The following is a 21,098-nucleotide window of genomic DNA, read 5'->3' as shown; positions in this document are numbered from 1 at the left end:
AATTACTTTAGCGACTATGAGCGATAGGCTAAAGAGAGAGCAGCAATACCCACAACAATTGCTGTCTTTTTTTCTTGAACGGGAACACCACGGCAAGAACAATAACCGTAGCCCATCATGTGGACTCTCCGGCCAGAAAATCGCAGACGCACTCAACGCAGGGAAGTGAGTGCAGATGCAGACCCTTCCGTAGATCTATATATAGTTATTCTAAGACAGAGTGCTATTACATAGACAAAAATGGTGCAGGGGACTTCATGTTGCAGTGCAGGCGCCTATTGTTTCTATGTAACGTTCGTTTCTTGCATATCCACGAATTGAAGCAAACAACCATATAATTTATCTACCTCGACGTGAGCGATGAAGCTTTCGACGGACCTTTTTCTCAGAGTTGTGTTTCTTAAAAACTATCATTTTCCCAATGTATCACCCAGTCCAAGACATGTCTGCTAATTTCGATAATGCCTTAACTGTCACAGTATGCACGTAAAAAACGGTAAAACCTTCAGTTGACGACAGTTCGCAAACAAGGGCCAAGTGTATTTGCGTTCTCATATGAAAGTTTGAATATGTGCGAGGATAAGAGTATTGAGATTATCACCCATCCATGGTTTCACCCAACATTTTTTTAGTTCTATTTCTTTCATAAATACATTGTTGTAGTACAAAGTCCACAAAGTATGTAGACTATTACCGAGAAAAACTACTCGACGGAACTGTCATAAAACATCGTATAATCTATTGTAAACGTGCTACAATATAACCATTATATGCCAGAGTAACACATGGTGCATTTCAACGATCATCTCTTTTCGAAAATTTATCCGAAGAGGATACATAGCTGCGCTAAATTCGTAACATGCTGCTGAAAGCACTTTGTGGCTAAATAAACGGACCTATTCGTAGAAAGGCTGGAATAAACGGAGCGTTGTATACGTCACAAGGAAGTTATAGAAGCCATACACAAACGAGTGTTCTGTCTGAACTAGTGTCCTGTCAACAAGTGGTGTGCACGGCAATTGTTTTCGAGCTGCTGCAGATGAGAAGAGAGAACAATACACATTGCTTCGCCTGCAGCTTTCTCAGAAATGTCCAAGTGCCCGGAGTCCTTCAGTGTTTAACAAAAGCCGCAAAGGCAGTCATGCTTATTCGAAGCTGTTTATCAAGCCTTAGGTAGATTATGGAGATGTTAGAAGTATTTGCGGAATAGTGAGTGGTCGTGTGGCTTACATTCAGGATAGTAGGCGCTACATGTTGAACGAACGCGCATCCTGGGAGAAGTTCTTCATTCTTGACATTAATATTCACCTTCTTGCTCTACGACCTCACTCAGAAAGGAAGGACTGCTGCTGTTCGCCAATGCAATGTTTTTCAGCCTGCTCAACAACCATACTGCGAAGTTCTTTTTGCTGTGTTTGGCAGTCATCAAGCTAACGGAGAGCTTCGTGGCTGTGCCCGATGAAGACGCCAACAGAACTACTGTATGTGTGTTCATTCAGATATTGTGTCACTGATGCTGACAATCTAAGCATAGTGAAGCGGGTTGTAATTAACGCTACAAAAGAATACTTAAGTTGCATGCATGTGCTTTTCTTTAACTCTTACCGAGGTGAATGGGAATCCCCGAGAAAAAGCTCTTCTACGTTAAAAATAAGGTTCCTGTAAACAGAGCCATGAATGTCTTACTGATATCTTTCTAATCAGGATCTAACTCTGGCATCATTCACTAAATGTGTTAATACGCATTTACGACTGGAAATGGAACCCAAGGCGGATAAAGCAATGGTACAAGCAGTAATAGGTTCTAGAAAGGTGCATTCAGGGGTAATTGTTCTTGTTCAAAGATTTCACAGGCGATGAGTTTAAGACCAAAAAGAGAGAATGGCCAAAAGGGAGTGAATTTTTGCTGGAAGCACCAAAGCCTGGAGAGATGGACAAGCTGTTTGTTATTTAAGGGGAGGATTTAGTTCTGTAGCCACTATGCAAATGCATTTGCAGAATCATCCTAAATATTGTATCAATACCGCGTAAGCTGAATATATATATATATATATATATATATATATATATACTTCTTGTAACGCATACACAGAAAAAAAGATGTGTTCCGCCAATATCGGGGTGCCAGTTAGCGCAAATCTTTTCAGGCAGAGTTAATAGCAAGCAAGGGCTACCCCGTGGAAGAGTACACCATCACGACCGAGGATCACTATGCCATAACGGTGCATAGGATACCAGCAGGACGGGTAGGAGTGCAAGGATGGCCAGGAATGCAAAAGACAGTGGCCTTTTTGATGACCGGGCTCGAAGGAAGCAGCGCAGACTTTGTGGTAAACATGCCACATCAGAGTCTTGGTAAGCTCTACTAGAACCTATATCCCTGATCTCGTAGCGCTTTTCCAACATCCTGGAACTAGCAGCGTCAAAAAATTCCTCGGTATTCACCAGACCCAATTTTCATTGGATTTGTTATTGAATTTCATTGTGTTAAACAGCATCTTCAAGAGCCGCTCACACTCGCTGCGGTAAAGAAGTAGTTGTGGCGTTCTGCTGCTGGACACGAGGTCGCGGGTACGACTCACGGACAGGGTGGCCACATATTGTAATAGGGACGAAATGCAGCAACTATCATTTGCCGTGGTTCCGGTGCACGTTGAAGAAGAACTCCAGCTGGCTAAAATTTCTCCAGAGCCCTCCATTACAGCGTCCCACGTTTCCTTGTGTACGTTTTTTGGACGTAAAAGTTGATGAATCACCACTACTTTCCTGCCACTATCACTTAACTTTCTCATTAAAAGAGGGAAGGAATCTCACACTTGTATAAATTACAATCTACGTTGGCTTACTTTCGCGGCGCGCAATCAGCAGTAGTTCATGCAAGCCTGAAGCTACAGCACGTGTGCTTTTACAACATCGCTTCACCACGCCTATAGCGGCTAGTGATGCTTCAGATTGACCCCGCGAAAGCGTTCGTTCCGACAACGGCCGCCATTCTCATCTGGTTTTGCTTCCGAAACAAGTTAATGTAGCTGCCATTGTGCTCGGAGACGTAACCTTCTTATAACGATCGTTCAACCCTCTTTGCCGTCAATAGCTGTCTCTGAAAGCTCTGTTCAGTCCATTGTCTTGTAAAGTGAGGCTGTCCATTGTCTTCCCGCCAATTCTACCCATAAGATCAGGCTGCTGTGTTTGAGCCCACTCAGTTACGCGAATGACCGAGTTTTTCGTGTCTTTAAATGTATATTAAAATTTCGAGTTATCTCACGCTTCTATTCGCCGAGAGACACCATATGGGCCAATTATTTGGATGAAATTGAGAATGTAGCCAAATATTTTGCCGCCGGCTTGTCCACAAAAAGTAATACATAGGACTTGCGGACACAACAGGTTCTCTGCGGCACCTGCAAGGCTTTATTTTGGTTCGCACAATTGTTGAGACTTTTCGAGAGTTTGTAACTTGCTTGACGCTGTTATTAAGTGCTTGATGACTAAGATAAACACATTAAACGAAGAAGAGCAATCTCTTCATGTGGTCCGTCTATTCCAACTCAGTTTATAGCATCAATGCAACATAAAAGTTAGGGTTATCAATAAAGCAATAATTTAAAAATATACTTGTAAACTTCTAATGTAGGCACATTAAAAAAGAAGTTTTCTTAACTTTCTGTTTAGGTTTTATATTAGCCGACCATGGCTACGACGTATGGTTGGGTAACGTCAGGGGCACCAAGTATTCAAACCACGCCTGGCTGAGAAAGGAAGGAAAAGATTTTTGGGATTTTAGGTAAGTGCGTATATCAACTAATTTTATTATTCTAATAGCAAGCTCAACTGAATAAACTTTATGATATTTTTCAGTAAAAAAACGAATTTTGTGCCACAGATACATTCTTGTAAGCCAACTCGACATCTCTTTCTTTGTGCAGAACCACTTGCCCCATGTGCCTGGTAATCATTACCATTGTCATCAGCCCAATTTATGCCCAAAGCAGAGCAAATACGAGGGTAGTGATATGGGCTTGTTGGTCGATCATCATTGAAAGGTATCGGCATAGCGCAACAAAACAAAAACACAAGAAGAAACAAAGACGAAGACAAGCACTTGCCTTCGTCTTCGTTTCTTCTTGCGTCCTTGTTTTGTTGCGCTATACAGATACATTTCAATGCAAAACAAAGCCTCTCCCAATGCTCCACAACTTTTACTACAGCAAAGACATGCAAGTGTTACGATTTCTACGGCGCAATACAAGACTATTTCCCCAGCAGGCTTATGATCTCCCATACAAAAGCTATATTAGACCCATTTTAGAATATGGATGCACCGTATGGGACCCTCCTACGTAAACCGACCGAGATAAACTTGAGAGAGTTCAGAATATAGCAGCACGGTACCTAATCGGCAACTATGAGAGAAATCTTAGCATTACTACTGCGAAACTAACATTAAAATGGGAAAGTTTAGAAAAGATAAGGCAGATATTATGCTTGGAACTTTTTCAGAATATATTTTATGGCTAAATTGGAAATGACCGCAATAAGCCTATTCTTCAGCCGCATTATATATCCAGACGAACAGATCAGAAGCTCAAGGTTAGCAAGTGCAGTTGTAGAACTAAGCTTTTCAAAAGCACTTTATTGCCCAAAACCATTTTAGGATGGAATCGACTGCCTGCTGCCGTAGTTAGCATACTTAATATTGAACATTTTGAAACTGCTCTTCGAAATTTTCTTCTTTATTTTACAGTATATAGTTAATGTAAAGTTCGGTGTCATTACATAGTGCTTTGGTACCTAGTTGTATGATGACGTTTCTTGCCTAAAATTTTCTTGTTGTTTTTCGTACTGTACATTGATATCCTGATGTACCACTTTTGTTCCCTCATGTTTTTCTTTATTGTTTTGCATAGTATACTGCTGTTTAGTGTATGCCATAAGTTGTTTACATTGCTATATGTAGCCCCCCGCCCCCTGTAATGCCTAAATGGCGCTGTGGGTGTGAGATTAAATAAATAAATAAACTACACATACAGGTTCATTTCATCAGCCACCACCACCTTATGCCTCTAAATGCCATAATCGTATAGTAAATTCATCTAGTGTTGTGATAGATTGCGTTTTATTTCACCTAGCACACCATGTAGTACTTGAATTAATAGACAACCGATTATCTGCTTTACGGATATATTGCGCAAAGCAAATAGAGCCTAAGGCTAGAAGACGTTCTTTTGTATCATTCGGTCCGTTTCTCGTACGAACCAATCACGAAAGATGCACTTTGTCTATGGTTTGCGTATAAAAGTCTCACTTGTTGTTTTTGGCCATAAATACAGGTACAGTCCCTTCAACGCAACACCAATATCGCAGCCGCCCACGCGATGTTGAATTCGTAATAACGTATTTACATCACATTGCTGAGACAGCAGCAACGTTAGCAAAAAAATTATTTTATTGTTCTCTGTTTTTCAATCCTTTCTTTACATCTTCTCGTATCGTCAGGTTACGTTGCGCATAAAACGTTGTGCGAAATATATTCACTTTTCTTCAAGCACGTGAAATTTGATGACGTCATCATCCGTATTTTGCAGTATTGACGAAATGGCCGCATACGACCTACCAGCGCAATTAGATTGGATACTCCAAAAGACGCAGCAGCATTCACTGCAGTACGTAGGGTGGTCCCAGGGATGCGGTATCATGTTTGCCTTGCTTGCGGAGAAGCCAGGATACAACGACAAGGTGGGTACAAAAATAATATACCACAATCACCTGTGCTCCACCGTGGCTATCAATTTCAATGATTAACCGGTTCATGAGAGCCGTGTGGCTGGTATATTTGCTTCGTTTCCGGAATCAAATGCCTTCATTCGCAAGCTTTTCGTTCCGAAGGTGTATATGTAATTTTCTGGCGCCTTGTGTTATCATTGTTATCGTATCACGAAGGCGTTAAACGACGCGTAGCTAATAGATGGACAGAAAGGAAGAGCAGGACACATACATTTTTGCGTAAGTTATCTATGTCCATGTACTACTTTCTCTGCCTCCATACATGTACCAGTTGCGCTCGACTTCGTGATAACATACTGAGTGAGTGAAGAAACTGACAACATACTAACAAACCCCGATCACAACCCTGATTGTAATGGCTCTTACGCCATTTCAATTTACCGCATGTTTATCTGCCATCGCGGCTCAACCTCATATTATTGTCACCCTCAAACTTCGCTGACTCCAAAAAACCTTTATCGAAATAATGACTTTTCTCACAAAATTTTAAGCAGCCATAGCAATAGTATGATTGCTGATTGGCTTCCCCAGTTTTCGACAAAATTCAGGTGTCACAGTTATTGGCACAAAAACAAGAATGAATCATTAAAAAGTTTACCGGAAGATGCAGTCGTGGGGGGGTTGCTGATCAGATAGCCTGCGACGAAACACCGACCACACACGCTAGAATTTGAGAAATCACGATACGCTTATGACCGCTGAATGCAAGTGATGGTCCTTCCACAAGAACTTGTTGCGCTTCCTCTTCCGCTGCTTCGCATTCCAGGGAAGACGTCTCTTTACGATAGGCACACAGAAAAAGTGGAAGCAGCCAACCGGTTCAGAAAAATGTGAAAAAAAAAACACACCGCGGTCGCATTCAACCCACACAAACATCGCCAAGGTCAAATTACATGTGCCAGAAGGAGGTAGCTCACAGCACACACATACGCGCAGTTGTACGGAGGATATTAAAAAAATTGGATGACGTTTAAGCTTCGCCTTTAAGGGTGGAATGCGATAGCATTTAAGGATTCCTGACTTCTTCCCACGCATCCCAGCAACTGCAGCGTATGTAACCGTAATGTTTAGCGGGAAACGCTGGCGGCGAACGCTATGCACGAAGGCGAGATTTCTGGTAGAAATGTGGCCTCTTGCGTGGGCCGCAATGCGGCGGAGGCAAGCGTCATCTGGAGGTGTTGCAACAAACCGGGCGCGCCGCTCTGTTGCTTCTGAGATACGCCGTGACCGGTCTATGGATGGTAGAAACGCTGCAAAAGGGATTTTGAGTTTTCACGTAACAGAATTCTTTTTTCTCGTATATTCAAATTACAATCCGACGCTATCATGCCTGTAAGTTGCGTGTATGTCGTACTTCACAATTCTTTACGTATTTTAGCTTGAGAAATTCAATTAGTTCAGCAACTAGCTTGCGCCTCATGCAAGGCCTGGGTATGTGTGTTTCGAAATTCCTTTTTGCCGAAACGACGTCCGACGCTGGGTGCCGGATGCCGGCGCGTGACGCCGATGCCGGATTTTCTGCGACATGGGGCCCGTAACGCTATCGCGTGAGGGTCATTCACACCGGCGACTGACAGCGGTCACGCGACCAAGTTGGTCGCAAATGGTCAATTTTCTCGAAAAGCGACTATTCTGGGCCAGTCACTGACTGCTCGATTTAAACCAATCAGCGGCATGCCGAAAGTTATGTTAGCATTGGGTTTCATCCAGCGTCCTCCTGCGCCGCGCCAAATACAAAGTACACGCCACGCCCAAGTGCGCGCCGGGGGGGGGGGGGAGGGGAGGGGTATAGGAGCAGGAGTTTCGCCGGCACGCACCCTTTCGCCCCATGGATCCCGCTTAGCGCGAGCGGCAGTGGGAGCTCGCACTATAGCGGCAGGGCCGACGTCACGCAAATCCCGAGCTTCGAGAGCGAGATGCGCAAGCAAAGCGCCAGCGGAGAGAAACCGCTATCACCGAGGATCGAGAACGGGAAGCGCAAGCCAAGCTCCGGTGGAAGTAAGCCAACCCCCCATTTCAAGAGAAGGCAACCCAAGCCAAGTGCCAGCTAGCAGAGGCAAGCTAATCCCCAACTTCGAGAGTAGGAGGCCGAGTAGTCACGTTGAGGCAGAGAGATTCTTGCCACAGAGCGTGCCGATGGACGGTTCAAGAGAGAATTCCTCGACCATGATTGCAGCCACAGCTGCAAGGTGTGTGATATACTGTGGTGTGATCAGAACCTCACACAACTGGACAGTGTGCTCAATCCGAAACCAAAGCTCGAATCTAGCAAAACGACCACGAAGTTCGCCTGTTCTGTTGGGTATGGTATGAAGAACATTATTTAGGTCCTAAGAGATCAGTCTGGGACTGGTGCGGGCCGCTTCCCTGTCGCGCGTGGCGTGAACACAAAAGTTCTTATTAAGTCCAAAAAAGGGGTGTCCCACCTGCAAATTAGGTATCCGCTGAATTCTATCGTCTTTACGGATCTGATGACATCAAGTTTGCACCACGATAGGACCAAAAAAGGCGCGGAAGCATTCGAAAAAGACCGACCCACAAAAGCCCACAAGCCTCCTTTGAACTTCGTCGTCGTCCCCTCTCCTGTTGGGCTCCTGGCGTATTCTTGCGTTCCTCTTGCACTTCGCCTCGGCACCACTGCACTATTGGACTACGGCAAGGTGAGAAATTTTTGATGACAGTCTGCGACGCATTTCAAGCAATTTAGGCTTTTACGGCACAGAACCGAGACTTGTGAAGCAGTTTGCGAAAAACATGCCGCAGTGAGTTTGAGTTCATGACTCGTACTGGGAGAGGTTTGCGACTCTTTCTATGAGCCCAACATTATTGTAACCTATTTCGGTAGTTCCTAGGCACGCTCGCCGCACCCGACTTTGTGACGCAGTTAGCGAAAACCAACTCGGCCGTGTGACTCAGTTTCGCGTGCACTGAATCTTAGTGGAACATGTTTTAGCGCTTTCTCTGACCTGCTACATTATTGTAACTAATTTCGGTACTTTTTTGGGTACTTTTGGAGCACCGTGGCCGCGCCCGGCGTTGTGGCGCAGTTAATGAAAAGCAGTTCGGCCGTGCGACGCAGTTAGTTTCGCGTGTACTGAATCTTACTGGGACAAGTTCGTGACGCATTCTCTGGCCCAGAACATTATTGTAATTCGCTTATTTTTTACATACTTTTGAGGCAGGCTTGCCGCGCCTGGCGTCGTGACACAGTTAAGAAAAAGCAGCTCGGCCATGGTGACAGTTATATTGGCGTGTACTGAATCTTAATGGGACAAGTTTGTAACGCTTTCCTTGGGCCCGTAACATAAACCTTCTTTCGGTAGTCACGCTTGTCGAAAACGCGGCAAGCGATTGCCAAGAATGATAACACACAGAGTAAAGACGGGGAATGCGGGAGATGGAAATTTAAGACGATGAGCAAAACGTGAACAAGGTGAATGCAGGAGCCAACGTTTCGACAAGTGGACTTGTCTTCTTCAAGGCGACATATGCTTTCCTCGCCACAGTATATATAGGTGGGGCCCCTCCAAAGGGGAGAGGACGTGAGGCGGGAGGACGCGGAAACGAGGGAGAATGTGTTAGCGTGTCGAATTGAGAGTAAAGAAACACTGTGGTACAAGGTCAAAGCCAGCCCCACCCCCCCCCCCCCCCCCCCGCCCAACCCGGTCTGTCAAAACACGCGCGTTGGCCGGCGTGTCAAGGGCGTCTGACGCGACGGCTGACAAAAAAAAAGGGAAAGAAAAGCGGAGAAAAAAAAAAGAGGGGGGGATAGGCCAAGAAATCAAACTCTTAGTTTGATTTCTTGGCGTATCCCCCCTCCTTTTTTTTTTTCTCCCCTTTCCTTTCCCTTTTCTTTCTTTTTTTTTTGTCATATACTGTGGCGAGGAAAGCATATGTCGCTTTGAAGAAGACAAGTCCACATGTCGAAACGTTGGCTCCTGCATTCACCTTGTTCACGTTTTGCTCAACACACAGAGTGTTGCTTGCAGCGGCGGAATGCGCAAAAGATAACGCTGAGGAGCTCAAACATCAAGAACTCGGAAATTCTGCTTTCTGAAAACCAACGTATTTGTCTTGAATGCGCGTAGAAGGCATTCTGCGAGCGTCTAGCACCCCATGAGTGTAAAAGCGAATTCCTTTTGTTTGTAATGCCGGCCATCCACCACTTTCGCACGTTTTACCTGTATATACACGCAGCATTCCTATGAAGTCTAAATACCAAAATGACACATGCTTGTAATTTACTTTTCTTCAGCTGATGCCGCCCGGTGGAGCTTCGTACGGGAACTATTGCTGCTTTCCTTGTGCCACAACGTCGGATGAATGCACAAAAAACCCGGAACGAGCATTTATATAGAGCGAAATAAACATTTCCTCATTTACAAGGCGTCTTGCGTCTACTTTATGAAATTGCACGTGGCACAGATTCGATGGAGGCTTGTAAAGATCGTTCACAATCATTTTTAATAAATAATAAAACGATTCAGAACCAAGACCGCGTGCGGTTGAGCAGCAGAAGAAAATAAAAGAAAAATGCCGCGCCGATTAGCGCAGCCGGCGTAGCGCGCGACAGCTAGCGTTCAAAACACACGCGCCCAAAACCGAAACTGGAAGGAGTTAGTTGATCCCATCCGTTTGGTGCGGTACAGTCAATTCGGCCACTGGGCTCTATGGGAGTGTCCGTTTTTGTTGAATGTCTTTGTCTGTGCCAAAGTGTGAAAACGAGCGTGCTGAGCAGCCAACAAGATGCACGACGTGTGGGCATGTCGATTGGTAAATGTAGTACATTTCTTTCCTTCACAAATGATATGAGTATTTTTACCTCTATGAATCACGAGCAAATACAACACACTCCTTCGCCCTCCTCCACGTTACCGGCGCGAGGGGAGATGCCATTCAATGGGTGTGCGGAAAAATACATTCCCTTTTGTTCATAGTGGTATACGGGCGGACCATGACAGGCTGGCAATTGACATGGGCCCATGCCTTTCTTTCTTTTTTATCCGACAGATTCAACTTTTCCAGGCTATAGCACCTGCAGTTTTCTTGGGTCACATGACGTCGCCTATGAAACGTCTGTCTGCGCATTCCAAACCGATATACGTGAGTATCCGGTGCAGTGTCACGTTTTTTCTTCGGCGCGCCCACTCCGACAACGGCAGATAAAGGGCCCTTTCAAGTCAAGCATAAGACTGTGTGGCTAGACAGGTATACACACGTCATTCCTCCCATAGCAGTATCAAAATAGGCACAGAATTAATAAAACTTGGCGCATATATTTTCATTACTTCTCTCATAACAGGCTGACCTGCAATAAGCGGTAGATTAGGTTCTTGTAACCGAACAGTTCGTTATGTGTATCCTGTTGTTTTTTTTTCCGCGAGAAGTCCGAAATTTACTGCTACACCGTGTATATGACATGCCTATATAGGGTGTCCCAACTAACATTAGCCGACCTGATAAACGAAAGAAACAAGAGCTAAAAAACATGGCGCAAGATATGATCTGCACACTCACGATGTTCGGGCGTCAGACCTCTGACGACCGAACACAGTAGGCTTTGTAACTGCATTTTGCGCCTCCATTCTTTATTATTATTATTATTATTATTATTATTATTATTATTATTATTATTATTATTATTATTATTATTATTATTATTATTATTATTATTATTATTATTATTATTATTATTATTATTATTATTATTACGTTCAACAGCTTGGCTACCCACCTACCGCGGTTGCTTAGTAGCTACGATGTTGGGCTGCTAAGCACGAGATCGCGGGATCAAATCCGGGCCACGGCCGCCGCATTTCGACGGGGGCGAAATGCAAAAACACCCGTGTACTTAGGTTTAGGTGCACGTTAAAGAGCCCCAAGTGGTCCACATTTATTGTTCTTAAACAGCTTGGCTAACGTTAGCTGGGACACCCTATATACACATGTCTTAAAACGTGAAGATGAAAACATTTTCAAAGCATGTTTAGAATCCTGTGTCACATGCTGCATCCGCAACACGCTAGCCGGTCGCGCAGCCGAACCCTCACGGTGCTCTGAAAAAAAATGTAAATCTAACTTCAATCATCTGACGTGCGCAAGCTCTCCAACATGCACACTGCTGTGAAACCGAATACCACAAAGGAAGCACGACTTCAAAGCGGTGCTTTGCATTCTGCACTACTACGTATCGAACACTCTCGCTCTTTCTTTGTTTCAGGAGATCGGTGAGGTTATATTTCAGGGAACAGTGCTGGGAAGACACAACGACTTCATCGACAAAATTAAGCAAATGTCCTGCAACCCAGTTTTTCCAAGCATCTCCTGCCGGGCGGCTTTCTTCTTCGTCAACAGAGGATTCCCTGTTGACATAAACATGGTAAAGCTATAGTTAGCACGGCATTTTTTAAACAATGCACTTAATATTGCCTTTTCAGAAGAAGCTGTTTTACACTAAGTAGAAAATTGGCAATCACCGTTGTAGTTACTCGAAACACGCCCTAAGCGCTTACTTGCTTCTTCTGCGGAGGGCGCTAGATATTTCATGCTGAGCTAACTGGAATGTCTGCTCAAAGCATCTTTCTTCAAAGAAGCAGCTATATATGAGTCTTCATTGTCAGGGTTGTCTGACGGCAGCTGAACGTGCTTATCTTAGAATGTTTCGTTTTCTACAGTTCTGTATGATTTGTCTGTAATTCTGACTTGTAGAAGGATCATATGTTGCGTTGTATTCAAACTTGCAGATTATATGGCTGCGAATGTTTAGTTCACTTGTACAGCCTGCATAGCTATATGTTCGTGTTACACGTTCGATAACTAAATGACGTCTAAGCAGTCCCGCATGAAAACGCGTATACTTCAGCGGTATGTTAAAGCTATATGTGTATAGATAAACTGCAGAGTAACGATTATGATGATGATTATAATTATCCTGAAACTAAATCCTTGTGAGTGCAAGTTCGGCATTTGTCAAATATAACAAGGCAGAAACTGAAGGAAGTTAATCTACGTGTCGCACTACACCGTTCACACACTGTGCATAAGAAACTTTCAAAAATATCCTGACTTCGAACAGCCGTCACAGTCTTTAAGCACTCGACATAAGGTAAACGTAGTGTAATCAGGCTTATTAATATTACACAGCGTTGCACGACATGACAGACGGCGCGCCTCAGCTTGAAGGTCAGCATTTGTAAACAGTTCATTAGTGAAGTTTTTTAATTATTATTATGGGGTTTTACGTGCCAAAACCACTTTCTGATTATGAGGCACGCCGTAGTGGAGGACTCCGGAAATTTCGACCACCTGGGGTTCTTTAACGTGCACCTAAATCTAAGCACACGGGTGTTTTCGCATTTTGCCCCCATCGGAATGCGGCCGCCGTGGCCGGGATTCGATCCCGCGACCTCGTGCTCAGCAGCCCAACACCATAGCCACTGAGCAACCACGGCGGGTATTAGTGAAGGTTTAAGGTAGTGTTCCGCAAGAAAAACTTTTTCGAAAGCCGTGCTGAGCAGTGTTAAAAACAAGTTGGATTCTAGGAACCTTGCTAAATTAGAATGTATGGTGCGTTCTAATAACTTGTATGGTATTCTTGTTAATGAGATGGGCCCCTAATTAGTAGTAGTAACCTAATTTGTGGACTGGAACCACCTTGCCTACTTTCCAGTCGTAGGGAAGAACGGAGCACTGTAATGCCTGTGTGAAATGTTTAGACAAAATACCAGAAGAAAACACTGCAGTGCACTTGCTTGAATTTTGAAGTTTACCTTCTCCACAGACCAGGCTGCCTGTGTACCTGGGCAATAGCCCTTCTGGGTCATCCGTGCGCAATCTCCTTCACTACGGTCAGGTAGGCTACTTTGTTTGTGCACTCAATATATCCGATACATTTTAGTACAGTATAGTATAAGAGACTTGGGGCAAAAAGGATTATCGAACATGCGCGAATGTCAACGTAGCCAACAAAGAACCATATAAAATGCTACCAGAAAGACGGTATTGCAGTAATTATCGCATCACCCTCTGGATGATCATACAATCACTTTAACTCAGCGTCATTGCACCAGCGGCCCGCTTCGTGAATCGAAACACTATGCGTGACTCGGACTGCACTGCTCTATGTTCTGCAATAAAGCTGTACGCGTCATTTCTTGTTAGATCAGTTGCCTACGCCTGCTTTAGTGATACACAGAATGTCCCAGCAACCATACGCCAAGTTAAAAAAAACGCCAATATTTTGCACGAGTAAAATTAAATGCATGTTGTTCACAGTCACGCGAAGAAACCACCCGTAATGTTTAGTCACTGACGTCCATTTTTTATATAAAAGCAATCAGCTAACTTTCTCATTGGTCGAATTTTTGAAGATATAGATTAGTGGGTTATAGAGAAGAAATACAAAAATGAAGTGCTTCCAGCACGGTAGAGCAAGGTGGCAGATAAAGAAAGCCCCATTAAGATGAAAAAATGCCATGTCACTGCGGATCCATGTGCGCAGGATAGCGGTGCCATCAAACAGTTTCAGTGGGAAAGCAAGCTGTTCATCTGTTACTGGGTCAAGCGCTGGTGATAACAGGGGTCTTGTTCTTTCCACGACGCGCGAACATCTTCCGGCTATTATTGCGCTTCGAGATCACGGAAATGCGCTTCCTTCAATGGGGAGTCTGAGAAGAGCAGTTTACTTTTCCGTAGAGACTGTTTGGAGGCGCCGATATTCCGTGCGCTCGGGTTCGCATTCATATGGCAGTTTTCATATTTCGCGCGCTTTCTCTTTTTGCCGGTAAAGGTAAACACAAGAGGTGTACCTTGCTGCAAACGCCTCGATTTGAAGTTTCTCATGAGTCTATACAAACGCCTGATTGACATCTCACCAATTAGAACAACAGCTAAAATCCTAGATAATTATTTTAATTAGTAGATTGGGTGCCAGTGACTAAAACATCACTGCATTTCTCTGCAAGAGTGTAAACAATGTGCATTTTGTATTGTTCAGTTGGAACGATGGGTGTTATTTCTTTACTCGGTACATGAAGGCTACCCAGTATATGTGTTTGGAAGCTCTGGTCCTGGCGTCCATCGTCTTCCTGATATATTAACTCCAGTGCCGTAAAGGTACACGCTCAAAGGACGGGTTGTTAGATGAATGTGAAGTACGTCTTTACAATTTGTTTACTTAGTGTGATTTATTGGAAGAAAATATTTACATGGCATAGATTGAAGGTGGTAGGAGTTAAGTATACGTACGTTTCGAAGTTTTCAGTACACAATAATTTAAAGCTAAAAGCATTGCTTAAGTGAAGGAGTGGTGTCCCTTGAAGACGGTGGCACAAACCACGTCCGCCTTCACGCTCTGATTTCAATATTCATTGCAGTTGACAAAGTCGAAGAGATTTCAAAAATTTGACTGGGGACCAAAAAAGAACTGGAAAGTGTATGGAAAGGTACGTGCTCCCGTGCAAGATTGTGTCGCGTTCAGAAATTTTGGCTGGAGAAAAAATGTACAGTTGATTTGTGTACTCTTACTCTTAAAGTGCGAGGGCCCCGCTGTACAAATTTAATGCAAATTTATTCAAAAGTGGTACCTAGCTTTGTTATTTGGCCTTGACGACAGATGCAGAGATATACAAGTTCTAGATCAACGTTATTTTAACACCGCAGCCACTCCACGTCAAGTGACTCAGCGTGTGCTCTGCTATCGCGCATTGTAGTGACAAAATGTGTATGCTTTGGCATTCTTCCTTTCTCCGCCGGTGTTCACTTCAGCTATCAAATTACTTCCCCTGAATCAGCGAGGCTTCTGTGTTTTGGAAGAACGACTCTGCGTATATCCTAGGACAATTTCTTTTACTAACATTTTAGACGACTAATTCATGGTAATGATGGTTCAAGTGATGGTTCATCCAGTTCCGCTTTGCGTCAAATGTTCTATGATGTCAAAGAACCGCAGCACGCAAATGTGCTGTCAAGATGGAACATTTCAAGAATTTTTCTTGAACTAACACTGCCGTCCAAGAAAATGGAGGCAACTGAAAAGTGATTTTCGTGAATAAATCCTACAATCGGAATTATTCCGTTATTCAGTCGGTTGTCGTGGAACGGTCTATATTGAAAGTACGTCAGCTACTTCATTTCTTTCGCCTACAGTAACAGAAGAAAAAGATGAAAAAATAAAGTTAGGTGAAAAAATATGCGGCTGCCATCACGCCCAGATCCAGAATAAATAGAAGTGTAATCTACTGCACAATGCCAGATCTACGTCAGCTAAAGTATAAGCAAAGAAAATGCAGTGCATACTTGATTACTACGCAAACGCTACACCATGATTAGGCAGGTGTTGATCACCTGATCCGCTAATAATTATAACGTGACGTGTGAACCAAGGACCGAATTCACTAAGCTTTCGTTCGTAAGTGCTATTTCCCATTGGCCAGCTGGCTTCGTTAATGATATGCCCTATATTAAGACTGGCTGGTATCTTCCTCTTTAGAGCAACACTAGCGTAAGACGCCTTTGTGAATTCGGGCCCCGTTTAGCAAAGACAACGCAACAGTCTCACGCGTCGGCACAAAATACTCACGAAGAAATAATGCTGCTAAGTAAGGGTTGTTTGTCGGTAGGCCTATAGAGGTAGCGGTATCGGGGTTTTTCTATGGCTGGCTGAACTACATCGCCTAGCACAGTGTGTCCGAGTGGTTTCCTGTAGCTTATGTAGATTTGCTGCTCGATATGGCGCTCTCAGAAAGTGCCCTTCATTGCAGCTACTACCACCGAAGTACGACTTGCGCAAAGTCACAACGCCAGTAGCCATCTACTGGGGCGATGGAGACGTGCTCGTCACCCCACGTGACGTAGCCCGCCTAGCGAGGAGCCTGCCCCATGTTGTACTCAACTACAAGGTGCCCATACCCGGCTTCACACACTTTGACAGCGTGTGGAGTGTCACAGCTTGGAAGCACCTTTACAAAAAAATTTTAGAACTGATGACAAAGTACTCTTCTTCTATATCAACTGTGCACATGTCGCCCCACAATTCAAACGAATAAAATAAAAAAAATGTTCTGACACCTCGCACTATGGGAATCAACGTTGTGAAGCATTGTGCAAGTAACTGGCTACGATAGCGATACGAGATGGACCAACGTGTTTTTGTATGTTGAGTAGTTGAATGTGTGGCTCACGAGCATACTACGTGTGTGTGACGACAGCCGGACGACTACGGTCGCGTCGAAGACTATTGTATGGCGCCAATGGCACAATTCCTATGCTGGCCTTTAGGCGCAATCTTACGACATGACGATTGTTGGATTCGACATGGGTAGTGGACGAGGGAGTAAGGAAGATAAACTCGGATTGTGACATCATCAGCGACTACGTGTTATAAAATCGTACGGCTACGCAATGCAGTATATGCTGAAACAACGATGGTATTTGTACTCCGTGGAAACGTTAATACGTGATTAAATTTGTCGATTATGAAGTTCTCACAACGTCGCAAAGTTTCTACGTAGCGTTAGCTGCAACGAGGAAAGTACTGTGGAAAGTGGGCCGGTCCCGGAGATAGTTCAGCCTAACACGCAGCCTCAAAGCATGAGCTGTCATGAGGAAAGAAAACGAAAAAGTGGCATGAGACGTACGTGTCCAGTGTTTCAAAGAGCTAGCTGGCTTTGGAACGCATAAAGTATACTTGCGATCAGGACCTAATTCGTGCAGGCGCTAGGAATTCGGCCACGATCACGCGATCGCATGTTCGAAGCATTTTTGAATGCTGTGATGCATATTTGACCAAGGATCATGATGCAACCAGACTTAGAAAACGAGAAGAAAGCGGATTAACCGAGGGGCCCGTTTTTATTAGTCATATCATAATAAGCCAACAAACACTGACACCGAGGACAACACAGGGGAAATTGCTTGTGCTTAATAAACGAAATAAAGAAACGATAAATCAATAGAAATGAAAGTGAATGAAAAAACAACTTTCCGCAGGTGGGTAACGATCCCACAACCTTCGCATTTCGCCTGCGATGCTCTGCCAATTGAGCTCCCGCGGCGCCGTTTCCCCATCCACTTTCCTGGGTATTTATGTTTCCTAGTAGAGCCCTAGTTACTGAGAGTGTTAGCCAGCGCCACCACTCACAGCACTTGGCGGCGGACTTGGAACATCGTTTCTGCCGCAGACTTAGAAAAGGCTTTTGAAAGAGTCAACCACGAGAGTCTTTCTTCAATATTATTTTACGTGATAATATGATGGGTTATTTTAGAAAGGGTTCAAATGGCTTATTAAATTTTTTATAGAACTATTGTTGTCAACCAACGCGTGATTGACAGTTTTCAATTTGTACGCTCCATAAAACAAGGAGGCTCAATATCCAGTATGTTATGTGATATTTATCTTGGGTGTTATTGTACGAAGCTAATACTATGCCAGGAAATACGTGCAAACATTTAAACGTCAAGAAAAATAAAACTCTTTCATATGTCGACGATTTAGCTTTTTTTCTTTTGTGGCAAAATGCGTGCATAATATGATAAAAATGTATGTAGAGTGGTAAAATGTTTTACTTGTCTTGTAAGCAAACTAGTAGCGCTGTAAATAACGAAATATGCATGGGCGTATGACGTGGTTCTTCGGAAGCCGTACACCTGAGTGGTTTGAGGATATGCGCTGTACTTACTCACCTGTTAGGTATCTTGATGTGCCGCTTGAGCAGTACAAAGATCAAACGGACTTACGGAAAGAGCAGACTGAACGAGCTTCAGAAAAGACACGATAGGGGCGTGGCAGCAGACTGTCAATATTTTCGCGTTTGGCGGTGTGTAATCTGTTTATTTTATCCAAGGTGTGACACTTGCTCTAAGTGTTAAGCATGTCTCGAAGGAGTATACAAAAACTGCACAGAATGATGGCAGATCTCGTGTGGAGATCAGTGTGAGAACGAGCCAGTAGAGCTAATTTGTTTGGCGCAGTAAGAGGGGAATTATGTTTAGCACTATTGTTTTCCAACAGATAATTTCGCGACACATTTTCCTGAGCAATCGAAGTAATTAATTCTTGAGAACGATTTTACAAGTGAGGCTTTCTCGAGAAATTTGGGAATATTTTTGTTCCATCAAGAACAGTTGGTCATGTTCGCGTTCAAGGTTACTTAAGAGAAGCGTTGGCCGCTTTTTACCCATTAAAAGTTAATTTCTCTTTTGAATACTTTTGCAGAGTGTCAAGAAGAAAAGTTTATAAGGGCCTAGTGAGTACGATGCTGCCAGTGCCGGTTTAGAGATTACTACACCATGCAGGTAGTCATATAGATGTTCTGAAAATGGTTAAAAAGATGCCTGACAACGCATCTATAAACACAAAGGCAATACATTATAGAAAGTCTTAACGTTGCAACTTTCAGGAGCAGAAACGAGAATGTTGCTTTTGTTGAATTACCAGGCAAACTTGAAGCCCTGTTAGTACTATCCGGCAAGAGCTTTGCCGGAATCGCATCTATACATATGATTATTTTTGTCTCACTGTTTAATTTGTACCAAGACCGTAATAGAGAGAATAAAAGCGATCGAAGCGTAGTAGTTACAGCTCCGAGCTGCTGTGCTCGAGATAAGAGGTTCGATTCCTGCGTCGGTCACACAATATTTTCTTCTTAATAAAGTGAGGCAAGACGGGAACCTACCTGCCTACCTACCGCAATGTGCCCAAGAATTAGGCAAAAAGATGCTTCACATTAAAACATCCGATACTCTCACTATACTTGTGCTGTTGTTCATTTTATTTTTCAAGGTACACTTTTACCATTAAAATCATTGCAAAAGCAGTTGTTCTCCTATACTTGGAGTGCTGGAGATGATAGGTAAAACATAATATAGCCAGTTCTCATGTCCAGTCAACTGTCGTTCTGCACCGCAGGATGCTTTTTTTTTTTTTCGTGTTGCGCATACATGCCAGCCACGTCGGCCTGCTATAAATATGCATGTAGAAGTTCAGAAATTTTGAAACCGGGAAAGATAAACTGTGAGAGAACGAGTTTCTTTGTTGCCCCACGAAGTTTCCAAACGTTGGAAAAGTATCCTGAAGTATTGCAGCATAGCCAAGCAATAATACCAGCACGAGGGGTGCCCAGAATTAGGTAATGATTATTTCAGCTTATAGCTCTTATCGGAAATTTGTAGTAAATTGTTTGAAACTCTCACATTGCGGATTGGAAGATGTTCTTTTGCCCTTTTAATGAAGAGTGAAGGTTGGCTGCCTGCACATACACAGACCATATTTTATAGTTGCTTGTGCAGACGTGGTGCACACTGTTGCATTTCAATTTAATGTTACGATTTCACCAAGGCGAAACCGAAGTCAAACTTGTCAGCAAAAAAAAAAAAAAAAAAAATCAGCCACAATTACATTCCGTTCATTGACCCTCACTCCCGGTCGAACATCCCAAGGTATCGAAAGTCTGCATTTAGCGTTGTTTGTCTATCTAAGAACTCGCCCTGAAGCATCATCTTAAAAATCTTGCTCAGACAGACGGCCCGCCCTCGAAATGCGACAGGGCAAGAAATTCCGAAGAATGTAAAGTCAAAGAAAGCAAGAAACTTCTGTGGCACCTTCCTCGATAGAATAAGGCAGAAAGCTAACTTTAATGAGGCCCTCAAGCAAGCGGCCATGTTAGCGGTACGCCTTTCTCAATTACGGCTAACAATAAATGCAAAATTATTCCGGCTCTTAGGGCTTGCTTTCGTGGGAAAGAAGTGCCGAAACGAAAGTGTAGATAGCGTGGCTTGCTGAGGTCGCTGAGCTTGTCGAAAATTTGTCGTTGTCCAAAACTTCTTTCAGGGCAGTAATTAATGGTGTAGTATAACGGTGCCACCTATCACATTTTTCTCGGAGAATATGCTCGCGGGCAGTGTTGGTCAAGCCCAGTGTGACGTATCCTTACCAACCACGGTCTGATGCATCAGGGGGTATGGAAACATCCTTTACAAATGCCCTTCTGAGAACGAACCACTTCGACTGTTCCTCTTGTGCTATACAGCCAACATTCAGGTGAAGGGTTAGCGTATCCTTCATGCACAAAAATCTTGTTTGCCTATGAAATGTGCAATTTATTTTACATCTTGCTCCTACATACGAATCCTTTTTAGGTGCCAACAAATGGATAAGGGCAATCACTAAAACTTCGTGATGTTTCTGCTCACAAATATTCAATCGGACATGTCATGATCTTGTGCCAGGGGACCAGCTATGCGCCCTTCTTTACTAGCGAAATAGCGCCTGCAAACATCAGCGTGGCATTCCGCCTCACAGGTTTGTCCAGGAGTTT

General features: G+C 43.7%; 2 protein-coding genes across 3 annotated transcripts in view; one reads left to right on the top strand and one right to left on the bottom strand.

Moving 5' to 3' along the window:
* LOC126521501 (palmitoyltransferase ZDHHC20-B-like) overlaps positions 1–21,098 on the bottom strand; it is a 178,261-nt gene that overhangs the window by 12,351 nt on the left and 144,812 nt on the right. The window lies entirely within an intron of this gene.
* LOC126521499 (gastric triacylglycerol lipase-like) lies at positions 1,093–16,857 on the top strand. Its single transcript, XM_050170211.3, has 9 exons — positions 1,093–1,481; positions 2,148–2,355; positions 3,673–3,784; positions 5,586–5,736; positions 10,795–10,887; positions 12,005–12,163; positions 13,565–13,636; positions 15,159–15,227; positions 16,545–16,857. The coding sequence occupies exons 1-9, from the start codon at positions 1,365–1,367 to the stop codon at positions 16,827–16,829; spliced, it is 1,266 nt and encodes a 421-aa protein (XP_050026168.1). The 5' UTR covers positions 1,093–1,364; the 3' UTR covers positions 16,830–16,857.

Source organism: Dermacentor andersoni, chromosome 6 (genome assembly GCF_023375885.2).
Source record: "Dermacentor andersoni chromosome 6, qqDerAnde1_hic_scaffold, whole genome shotgun sequence".
Taxonomy (NCBI): Eukaryota; Metazoa; Arthropoda; class Arachnida; order Ixodida; family Ixodidae; genus Dermacentor; species Dermacentor andersoni.
The sequence above is the reverse complement of the archived record's forward strand: the minus strand, read 5'-3'. Positions and strand labels throughout refer to the sequence as shown.